This window comes from Acanthopagrus latus, chromosome 6 (genome assembly GCF_904848185.1).
Source record: "Acanthopagrus latus isolate v.2019 chromosome 6, fAcaLat1.1, whole genome shotgun sequence".
Classification (NCBI taxonomy): Eukaryota; Metazoa; Chordata; class Actinopteri; order Spariformes; family Sparidae; genus Acanthopagrus; species Acanthopagrus latus.
In genome coordinates this window covers 21,829,314-21,841,265 of record NC_051044.1, presented here as the reverse complement: position 1 = coordinate 21,841,265, position 11,952 = coordinate 21,829,314, and the positions used below count along the sequence as shown (strand labels likewise).

Genomic DNA, 11,952 nt, shown 5'->3' with positions numbered 1-11,952 from the left:
CTTGCCAGTAGGGGGATCTAAAACTTAATTTTAACAGTTGTATGTTATTTGCTCATTTAATTTTTTATTTAATGTTCACCTACAACATTAGTGTCAGTGTGTGGTAAAAGCATTTCAGTGGTTTCACTTGGAAAGGGCATGTAAATGCAGATTCCATTAAAAAATTTGAATACAAATTCTAATCAATCGTAAAATGCATAAATGACATGTATGACAGCACTGTATGATATACTTGTCTTGTATCATATACTGATATAACTGATGATGTAAATAACTAACCGATTGCATATGAATAATAAATTATATAATAGATGCAGCTACAGTAAATGCTAACTAAATACATATGAGCATAACAATAATAAGGCAGTTAAATTCATTTAAACCATCCCTCATTGTGAGAGTAACACTCCAGAACTCTCATTAACTTCATCAGGACTGCAGTTTGATCACATGACCAGACAACCTAATAATTGCCATCACATTCAAATACCGATAAATTCTCATTGGTGTACACCAATTTGTGACATCACCTTTTTACAACTTTCCTGCTCAAATACAGAAAGATTTCCTGGGAAATAATCAAAGCTGTTGAACACTGGAAGATAAACACACGTAGGTCATAGCCTATGTTCCTTTTTCACAGCAAAGTTAGTGTTACTAATCACATCAGTAATGGCTCTGTTCTGTTACAGTGTCCCAGTCAGCCATGACAGACAGTGAGACAGCATGAACAAAACCAGAACATGACTAACTAGTTAGAATGTCTTCCATGAAAAAAAGGACCTTGATGAAATGTTTTCAACATCATGATGCAATTTGGTTATCCTCATAAATTAAACTAAACGTTTGCTAGTTTGGAGGTAACAAAAGACTGAGAATAAACAGCATTTATGAAAAAACTGAACTTTTATTTCTTTGAAATGCTTATACAAAACACACATTTAAAGTTTAAGGCATATATTGCACAGACTATTGAGAAGTTTTTATATAAAAAAGGGACATCATCCCTCAGTCGTAGGTTTAAGGCACAGCAGCCAGTCATACTGCCAACAGTCAGTCATGATTCACAACATGAACTTGAAAAACATTTTTGAATGCATTTGGCTGGAAAGAAACTACACAGTTTAAGATTAAGTTCATGCCAATACAAACAAACAAAAAACATGACTTTGAAAATATTTACATGCATCGTCACATTATCTGATCTGATTGGAGCGCATCTAAAAAAAGAAGAAAAAAAAAAATCACATATAAACCATAATATAAAAAACAAAACAACAAAAATAACATGCCTGCCTAAACTTAAACCAGCCGTTTCCAGTATCATAACCGTTAGGGTGTTGTCACAGTGGCATGATGTAGTATGAACAATAAAAATATTACTTTAATACTTAGTATTCTACATATGACCCAAGCCTGACATGACCTGTGTAAATTGAGGTATAAATGCACATCAGTCTAGTGAGTACCTGTAACAGAAAAAACTGACATCACAGAGGCAGTGAGGATGACCCAACGAAAGAAAAAGAAGTGGAAATACAAGAGGAGAGCTGGAGCCACCACATCTGCCATGAACAAGATGACTTTCAGGGCGTGATGGGTTAGTGCTCAGCAGTACTCTGACCCAACATCACATTTCTCTGTCTCCTCTCCGTGCATGCTGAACGTAACCATCTGAACGAAGCACAGCTCACTGACAAGAGTAAACATGACAGCACTGAAGATTCACTGTTGTATAATTCACAGAGGAACTTTTCTGCATGTTGCTACAGTTTATGGATATCCAGGTGGCATTCAGCCTTCTATTGTGGTTTGTGCTAAGACAGTTTCATGGAAACTACAGCTGTATGAATGATTAGAAACTCTATAAGAACCATTTCTAAACCAGGAAAAGCTCTGATGAGGAAAGACTTGATTTGTTATGCTTGTGTAAGCTCCTGGGAAAAAAAACAAAACAAAACAAAAAAACTTCCAGTAGATTTTAAGCTACTTCGGTACATGTGCTACATTTGCTTTGCTGAGACACTATACGCATCAATTCATCTTTCCACTAGTAAGACATCAAGGTTTGAAATACACTGACCAAATACTAAGGCCCCAAATAGATGAGGGAAATCTGAATAATTGATGTATTTCCCCCAAATAAGAGGATCCGACATCTAAAGTGTTTGCACCACAAAAATGATAAATAGGCGCCATGCCTCACAGCAAGTGTAACATTTCAATTCAGGAGCAGTGAGAGCTTGACGTCGTCACCTTGCTGCTCACCTCTCTACTGAAATTGATTCTGTAACAGATCCAATGTGACCTTCTCCCCTTCATCCTGTATCCAAAGCCCTCCCCCTCAACGACAATCCCTGACAGCTGCACGCAACTGATCGCATAAAGTAATAGAACAGCGAGGAAATACAGCCCATTTTTAGAGACTGGACCCGGCAAGCACACAAAGAAACATGTGATGTTTGAGAGTGTGTGTTGAGTGGTTGAGATGACAATTCACGAGAGCCGATGAATCCCCTCAGCTATAAAAAGACAGGAAGAGGGGGAGCTGGGGGGGGTGATGGAGAGACACATTGAGGCAAGTCATTCAGTCAGGCTCGCAGAAGTACAATCAGTTTCCCTTACGCTCATCTCCAAGGAAAAAAAGGGGGAAATGTAGTAAACAGACTATATTTTGCTAAAAGAAATTCTCTGAATTGCACGTCTACAGAGATGCTGTTGCTGTACGTAGAAAAAAAAAAAACAAAAAAAAAAACAAAAAAACTTGTATCCTCCTTTTTGTCCAGGGGGGGAATGGATGATAGGCAGCCTAACCAATGATATCAATGTCTTTTGTACATTCAATAAAGTCCAGAACTGCTACTGAAGAGGCTAACTGCTGGTGCTGATAATTACACCGAATGAAGTTTTATACAATTAAGGGATGTTCTTCTCCTAATCTTAAGTTGTCATGAGGAAAGAGATTTTAAAAATGTCATGGAAAGCTTTGTACATTACACCGACTCGGTACTGAGGAATGTTCATTTTCCAGGTATGACATCAAGAGTGTTCTTACCAGTAGGTGCCTCCATCAAGAATCAATAAAAAGTTCCCTACGGCCCAGTTCATTCGTCTTATTTCATTCCCTGTGTTCGGCAGGCACAGGTGTTAATGACTGGTGATGAAGATACATTCTCCTATTTACAGTGTTGTCCAGCCAAATGGAATGTCTGGCCCCGCTTCTCCACAGATATATATATTAAAAAAAAGGTGTTTTCGGCTCCTAATTGACTGTCTCGCTCACTGAGTGCAGGCTGTGCTGTGGGCCCCACACTGTGCTGATGGGGGTCTTAACCACTTGAAGAGCACTGGGTTGCCTGCTATCGGCATGCACCATGCTCCAAACGCTCGGCCCCACTGCTGAACTCCTCTGTGTGCTGCTACTACTACTGCTGGTGGTGCTGCTGCTGCTGCTGCTGCTGTTGCTGGTGGTGGAGGGCTGAAGAGCAGAGGGAGGAGAGAGGTGGGAAGCCAGGCTCAGAAGAGGTTTGATCGTTGGTGTGGAGGTTGATGTTGGAGGAGTTGGAGCTTGTGCAGAGGAAAAGATCGGGTTGTGAACAGGTGCTGGAGAAGATGACACTGCGGTTGAAATAGGTGATGGACATGTGACTGGGATTAAAGGGGATTTGTGGAATGGCAGGTAAAGCGGGAGCCCTCTGGTGGGTGTAAAAGAGGTGAGTGCCAGAGAAGGAGCAGCTGGAACAAGCGCTACACTCTCGGATGATGCCTGGCTGGGAGCAGTGACAGTGGTGGGACTAGCTGATGGCACCGATGCACTCTCAGGACATGCAGTGGGCTGTAGAGCTGGAACTGAGCTTGAGGCTGGAGCTGCTGATGGCGCTGGGGTGACGGCTGGAGCAGCAGCTGGTTTCTGAGTATTCGGCATTCCTAAAACTGAGGCAGACACTGAGGTTGGCAGATGAGCTGGGAGCAGCTGTGGCTGGTGCGGACTGGAAGCTCTGGTGTTATCCTTCTCCAAGGGGGTCCATATGACTTTATTCACTGGGAGAGGAGATAGCCTCGGGGCCGAGACCAGGACCGAAGCTGGGACTGGTACAGAGGCTGCGTAGGTAAGAGGCACTGGAGCCTTTACTGACGTTACAGCTGACACGGGAACAGCCATTGCCTTCTCCATCAAACTCTGCACCCTGGAAGGATCCATGACTTGCTGGCTGTCCTCTGGAGGTGGTGTTGGCCCCATGTTGCTGCTGTAATCACTACACTGCGCCTCCACTACTTCAGCCTTTGCAGCCTCTGCAGGTCTGCTCTGGCTCTCCTGGAGCCTCTTCAGGTTCTCCTGTTCAGCTGCCCTCTGCAGAGCTGCATCAACCAGCAGCCGCAGGTCGCTGAAATCTTGAGTGGGGAACAGCTCGGGAGGAGTGGGAGGAGGTGTATTGAAGAGGCCATTGGTGGGGCTAGCTGCCATTGTGCTGGTGAGACAAGCACTCTGTTCCTCGGCTTCCCTCAGAAGACTTTGTGTATCAAGCTTCATCAGCGCCTGGACTGATTCCTCCTTGCCAGGGTAGCCGGCTCCTGTCAGAATAGCTGCCGCTGTGTTCCCAAGAAGACTGAGGTCCAGTGTGGGGGCAGAGCGGATGACAGACGGTCGCTGCTGGGATGAGTTGCTTTCTGGAGAGCTGGCTCCACCTCCATTAGAAGAGTGGCCTTCATTTTTACCGCCAACCTTGCGGGAGATGGTAAACTTGGTGGGATCTTTGCCATCCTTGCGAAGCAGGTCAGGGAGGAGGCGGCGACGCGCATTGATAAACCAGTTACAGATCTGGGAAAAGAGTGAGAATGGTTGTCAGAAAAAAGGATGTTTTTCTTTAAAAAATAGATAGTAAGAAAATGCCCTTTTATATTTATCAGGCTCAGACAAATGTTTTTCACGACACAGCTTCAGATACTCTCAAGTAACCGGATTCTCAACTCAAATCCTTCACCACATTCATGAACTTAAAAATGATCTGAGGCCTGTGAACTTAATAACCACCTTCACATTTCCCTTCATCTACATCTGCACATCAGGCCTTTCTTACCCCCTCTAGTGGTACAGCCTCCCACACTAAGGAGAGAGAGAGAGTGAGCAAGACAGAGATGAGAGCCCTCAGACAGCTGGCAATAATGAAGGTCTGAGCTCAAATATGCTGAGCCACAGAGAAGCCAGCCAAAGGCATTCCAGTGAACTGACTACATAACAAGAAACTCTGCTGCCGCCTCATGCCGATCTGTAACGCCTGCTCTAATGCCGCCTGCTCTAATGCCGTCTGTTTGTGTGTGACTGCGCATTGAGAGGTAAAGAGGAAACGTCTACTACTTGAGCACCGAAGTGAAAAAGTGTCACTCTCAGCAGCACTGTGTGGGAATAACATCTGATTATTGTTTTGCTTTCACTTTTTGGGCTGGTGACGAGTGTTTATGAAAACATGAATCATTTTTTCATCATAATTATCTATCAAAAAATTTAAGAATGAAAGCACAGGACTTGTGAAAGGTATTGTGATCACTGAGTACAATTAGACTGATACTGGTCATGGATAACCTTTGGCACTACAAGAAGAATAACTGATTGATTGATATGTTCCTGACTGCTCAAGGGAAATACACATAAAAGTAGCAACTATGTTGGCATCAAAGCAACATTATTTCAATCTAAATCATTGCTTTTTTTACAGACATGTCAATAAAGAAGTAAATAACTTGTAAATAAAAAATTGAGACTTGTGTATAAAAACCATCAAAACAAATTAGAGCTGCAATAATTAATCAATAACTTGCCAACCATTTGGATAATTGCTTGGTTTGTGTCTCTCCAGGTTCTTAAATGCGAACATTTACTGGTTAATCAACCTCTCTGTGACAGTAAAATGGATATATTTCAGACGAAACATCTTAGGATGTAATTTGGAGCTTTAGGAGACACTGATTGACATTTTTCACTATTTTCTGACACTTCAAAAACAAATGAAAGGATGGCGATGACAGATATAAATATACTTTTTAACAAAACTATGAATGTCTACAGCAGGGAAAAAAGAAAAAACACCTCCAGAACGCAGAAACAAAGTATACCACAAGTGTCAATTCCTCTTCTGAACGCTTCTAGAGAGCAAAAACAAATTAATAAAAATGTGTCCCTTACCTGCAGCACAGAGAGGTTGGTCTGGCCCGACAGACTGAGTTTCTCCTGCTCCGATGGGTAGGCGTTGAAGCGGTGCTCGTACAGCCAGCTCCGCAGAATCTGCACCGCCTCCTTGGGCAGGTTGCCGCGGCGACGGCGCTTCCCAAAGAGCCCTCTTCCTGACAGGTCGAGCGGGGAGCCGTCATCGCTGTCCGACACCGCCGAGGAGTGCTCCTGCTCCGGGCGATGCTCATCTTCCAGAGCTGAGGGATTGGGGGGGGGGGGGGCGCGGGTCGGAAGAGAGCTGTCAGTTAATTTTTTCCGGCATTTCACTAATATGTTTATATCAAATCTAGTCATTTATTTTTCCTTTTTTCCCCTCAATCTTTATTTTGCTACACAAGATGTGTGAGGAAGGGAGGAAGCAACTGTTGATCTTATGTGAATCACCATACACCAAACTGTGCTTCTGTAGAAAGGGTGTTGGTCTGATCCACAGACAAAATGAGACCTTTTTAAAACCAAAAACAGAGCCCTGTGAGCAGAGACCAGTCACAAAATAAAAAAAGAAAGCTTTGCACTGGTTTAGCACTTAGCATTGAACAAGTGCACAAACCCTGTTGTTACTTTTAACCTCCTATTTTTAAAGTGCGGCTCACAAAGCTTCAGTGTGCTGAGCACGTTCAAACGCATGCTGTGTGGTTTGAACTTTGTTGTGGGCTTTTTTGTCAGTCTCCGGTTGGCCACTGGAGAGAATCTCCCCTCAAAATGGAACATGCCTGATCCCAGGGGTGGGCCACAGAATGCAGTAAATGTCTTTCTCTGGGGCTGGGTGAAACCTGACCCCCGGGGCAGCGCCTGTCTTCACAAAGAAGATTGTGTGCATATCAACATCACAGTAGCTAGTGGCCCAGGAACCTATTGACCATGCAAAGAAGGCCGTTTTCACCTCGTGCCACTACGGCTCAGGACTGCTGGAGTAGTTGACAAAATCTTTTGAATTCTGCATTCCTCGACAATGAGGGAAGTCCTAAAACCAGGTTAGAAAAGTGGGGGAAAGACTAAATGCAAATGCAAAGTACATTTCCCTCCAATTTGTGTAAATGAGCCCCAATTCCACTTGCATCTAAAAGTAGTCTGTTACAGTCAGCCTGACTGGGCCGTACATTACTGACTATCAATTTGTGGTGGAATGATTTCAAGATTGTTATCATTTTTTAAAGGATTTTTTTCTTTTGTCCCAAGTAATAATTCAAACTGAGTGATTGCAAAATGGTTTTATTTTATTTTCAAGTGTAATGCTTATAAGTAGCACTGAACATCATCCTTTTTTCCAGTGTGATTGTTCTAAAAAAAACAAACAAACAAACAAATAATCCCAATTGTAAATCACAGTATTGATTTCAATCAGTTAGAGTACAATTTCTAACACTTTCTGGGTTCAATTAAAATTCTGTCTCTCAATCATTAGTTTGACAGACATGTCAGGTTATCCTCGCCTCTGGTAACAATCTCTGTGAGGATAAATGATGAGGCCCATAACAAAGCTGTGTTCCCTCAACCCTGAACACTACATCACTGGATAAACATTTAAAAGGTGTGTCACAAAACATCCCTCAGTCGATGTGGGACTGATTTAGGCATTTGGGCATCTCAGACAGGTGTTAGCAGAACTAGTACAGCGTGTCACACTAAATTCAAACCAACTTTTTGTTTACAAAATGTCTCTTCTAGCTGCAAACAAGTGGCTCAACCTGTGCCCGGTGAAAGTGCTTCTCGTGTTTGTGTTTATTCTTCAACGATAAAAAATGGTGTAAAATGGTCCACAGGGTGAAGTTTTTGGAGGCTCGACAGAGAAGTAAACTTCACAACAAACTCACACCGAGGCTAAGAATTTGAATGTGACCGTTAGAAAACAGTTGAGCTCCCGTCAGACATCAAACTGCGACCAGCTCGTTTTTTATCAAACCGATAACGTCACAAATCACGGCGAAATGAAACACTCCGGAGGTAAAACGCCCGGATAGTACAAAATGTGTCGTTAAAACAAGGCAAACACAAGAGCTGCTCGGTAAATTAGCCATCTGGAGCGCACAAAGGAGACAGGCAGGAAAGCACACAGCCTCCCGCATGTCACTCCGCCAGATGGACACCATGCCTGCTGCCTCCAGAGATAACTAGCTGGCTAGCTGTCCCTCCAAATTTAAACACAAACGCACGCTGCATTTGCTCGCAACAAAAAGCCCGCATACCAGGCAAAACCAACAGCGAAGACGCGGCGGACAGATACTATGTGGCTCATAAACGTGCCCGGTAACTGGTAGAAAACACGACTCACCTCGTTTGAATGCTTTCATTCTTTGTTGATGGCTCGCCTGAAAACACGCAGCTGTCCAAGTTGCTCGCTGTACAAAGCGTGCCCCGGGAGCCGAGCGATGGTTGACACAACGGCACTTTCTTCCAAGAAGCTGAAGGTGTTGCGCTTTATTCGCTTTATTAAATACCTCTCTTTTAGGGGTTCTGTCGCGCCACACGGTAAGCTTTCGCCGGACGGTCCTCTTCCATCGCACTCGTCGCTTTCCGCTAGGATAAATGTTTTCTGTTTTGTGTCGCTTGCTCCTTTTTACCTGCACGCTGCAGCGCCAGCTCTTTGCCAATCTTGACAGTCGCAGCTGAAATGATCCCGCCTCATCAACGCCCGTCGGCCAATCACGAGGCTCCATTACGCCTCCCGGCTGGTCGTTGGCCAATCGGAGCGCTCGATTGGAGAGCAGACAGGCTCGGTGACTGACGGGAGAACCATTTCATTCAAAATATATCGCCGTCATTGAAACAATGTTATTTTGTCGACAAGGCTGAAATCACACGGTCACACCGACACCAGACAGTGTAAATATAGCAACGGAGTCATCTATTGTGACCATCTTGGTCCTGTTTTTCTTCTTCTTCTTCTTTTTTTAATTCCTGTGTGCGGGAGACAGCTTCACAGTGTGGGAAGGCTTTACGTAACGTTGAGCAAAATGTTCTTGTTACATAAATCATACACGTCGAAAGCGTCGACTGGTGACCCCATTTGATAAGTTCATAATTAAACTGAACCGAGTAATGTCGGCTCACACTGTCTGCAACAAGTCCCGCTGTCATATCTCGACAGTAGTCTGTTTGACGCCAGGCTCGCGGGTGAAAAGGGTGCTGCAGATGTTCTGGGATGATTTGATTTCCTATTCAGGCCGATTGAGCGGGAGGAGTGCGAGAGAGAGCCACACTAATCTGTATGATGGTTTACATTTAGAACTTAAAGGAGCATTATGTGGTTTTGAGGGAGCCATTTTTTTTTATATGAAGTGAAAGATCTTCATTGACTCATTTAATGTATGCCTAAATAAACACAATCTTTGTTTGTTTTTTTTCTCACAACTTAATAAACAAACTGAACAATTTCATACTGGTGTTTTTATGCAGCAGACCCTGCCACCTTTCTGGCTTCAAACAGTGTTCTGAGGACCTTTTTTCCCTCTGAGAACAGCTTGTTCATTCAGTTATGGACGAGATAAATCACAGTTTGTAATATCACCTCATTATTCTTGTTAACATTAAAAATTCTCGGTTTGGGTTACTTCTCCAAAACTACATAGTAATCAGGCACTATGTAGTTTTGTGTTCAATAGCCTCTATAACTGCTAAAGAAATTAACGTGCACATGAATGCAACAGATTAAATCAGATGTAACAAATCAAATCAAGACAATAAAAAATAGATTTCCAGTATTAAATAACAGTCAGTGAGGGAAATGACATCCAGAAGCTGAATCATCTCGTCATTAACAGTTATCAGATAGTGAAACAACAAGCAAAATACAGCCATGATGAACTTTTTGAGAAAGTATCGTGTGCATTTTATTGAATGTTACGTCTCTCCATTATACATCTGAACAACTCTGAAATAGTATAAATAGATCTACAGCATTGTAAAAGATGAGAATTTCAGTCTGGGTTTTCGTTCTTATTTACAGAAGACGACTTTTAAGAAGCACAGAAGGGGGAGAAATGCAACATCATTAGTTTCATCTTAATATCAAATAACCCTTTTATACTCAGTATTGCACATGTACTTTAAATGTTACCAGAGTATAGTGACAAGAATCTAGGTAAATCACACCCACTCACTCACAACTTTAACCCCCCCCAAACCCTGACACACACACACAGCCTATAGACTATTATGCTGAACAGATCCTAGGTTTTAAAATGTGCTTGCCTCATAAAATATTTGTTTTATTGTTTATTTTTACAGACACTTTTTGCTATATGATATCTCTTGTGACAAGGAGAGGTTCTGCCCCTCACCTCTTTCCCAGTTTTATGCCCGACTCAGTGGAACAAAGCAGAGATGCTAATGAGCCTTTTTTTTTTTCATTTGCAAGCAGGCCTTTGGACGACTGTATGGGAGTGGATTCACTGGTGTTATCCTAGCCGAGGTATACTCTCTCATCTTGGGATAAATCTGTCTCTTTGTCTGTCTCTTGCAGCTTCTACATTGATCTTTTTCCCAGCCCTGGAATGCAGGAAAAAAGTTTCAAATGTGTAAAATAATCTTACCGGGCATAAATGTTTAATAATGTGTAAAGAGACAAAACAGAAAAATGAAAGGAACATTGGTCTCTCTGAAGATGTGGCACAATTTCGACCATGGTCTCATTATAAAAAGTGTAGCTTAACATTTTATCTCTTGCTATTTTTGTATTTATGGATGACAACTTAACTGTTGTGTTCCATAGTTCAATGGGGCCTAAAGAGTTCAGCTGAATTCAAGTGCTGGAAAAACACTTCTCAAAGTAAAGCTTTACCACAACAGGCCGCTGCTTATGCAGATGTCAATAGGCCAAATCCATCAAACGTACACGGGGACCGTTATCACCTTTACATCAATGGCTTTACAGCAACAAACCCCCCCCATGGTGCAGCTGTTTGGATCATAGATGACTCTACCCAGGAAACAGACCTAGGTGTGTCCCAGTGATATCTGTGTGTATTGGAGAGAAGCCTTGTTTATATGCATTAGATGAGCACTGACATCTCTTGCTATTCTATACATCCAAGTTTTGTTTTTGCGGGCTGGAAGAGAATCGCCTTTTTGGTTTTTGATGGTCGAGTGATAGAACAACTTTCCTCCCTTTCCTCCCTCAGCGGGTTTGAGATGCCAGATTGTGTCTGATGTGCATTCAAGTCAGGCACAGAGCTACAGTTTTGTGTGAGGATGGCTGACAGCAGGCAAAATAAATTCAGAAATTACACGTTATGAAGTTGTTTTAAAAATACTCCCGCAGCGGTTGCATATACATGTAGTTGTTGCAGTGTATTGCCCTTCGAGTTAGTCGTTTACATATCCAGACATCCTCCACTTAAAGGTGTACTATGTAGTTTTGGGGAAGACATTTTTATTTGGAGAGGAACAACTTCAGTGACTGATTTATTTTATGCCTAAAGAAACAAACTTTTTGTTTGCATGACTGAATTAACTGAATAAACAAGCTGAGCTGAAAGGACAACACAGTTTCATATCATTTCACTTTGTTTATATGTGGCGGACCCTGCCTCCTTTCTAGCTTCAAACAGTGTTCCGGGGACCTTAGAACAGCTTGTTTATTCAAAAAAACAAATATTGCTGAGTTTGTATCACTACCTCATTATTATTGTGACTATTGAAATTCGGAGTTTGTTCTTCTCCAAAACTACATTTTGCCCCCTTAAGCATAATTCATTCTTAAGACTGATTGTTCAGTACCCACGACA

At 42.5% G+C, this 11,952-nt stretch overlaps 1 protein-coding gene across 1 annotated transcript; it reads right to left on the bottom strand.

Annotated features, from left to right (window-relative positions):
• Positions 1–887: 887 nt before the first annotated feature.
• On the bottom strand, positions 888–8,842 carry LOC119021693 (flocculation protein FLO11). Its single transcript, XM_037102122.1, has 3 exons — positions 8,499–8,842; positions 6,182–6,423; positions 888–4,819 (listed from the first exon to the last, which is right to left on the bottom strand). The coding sequence occupies exons 1-3, from the start codon at positions 8,515–8,517 to the stop codon at positions 3,263–3,265; spliced, it is 1,818 nt and encodes a 605-aa protein (XP_036958017.1). The 5' UTR covers positions 8,518–8,842; the 3' UTR covers positions 888–3,262.
• Between the last annotated feature and the right edge of the window lie 3,110 nt (positions 8,843–11,952).

Bases quoted from the DNA above. Each gene is read 5' to 3' on its own strand.
- LOC119021693 (XM_037102122.1), bottom strand. The intron at 4,820-6,181 runs GTAAGGGACACA...CTCTTTTCCCAG, and splicing joins CCAACCTCTCTGTGCTGCAG to ATCTGTAACTGGTTTATCAA.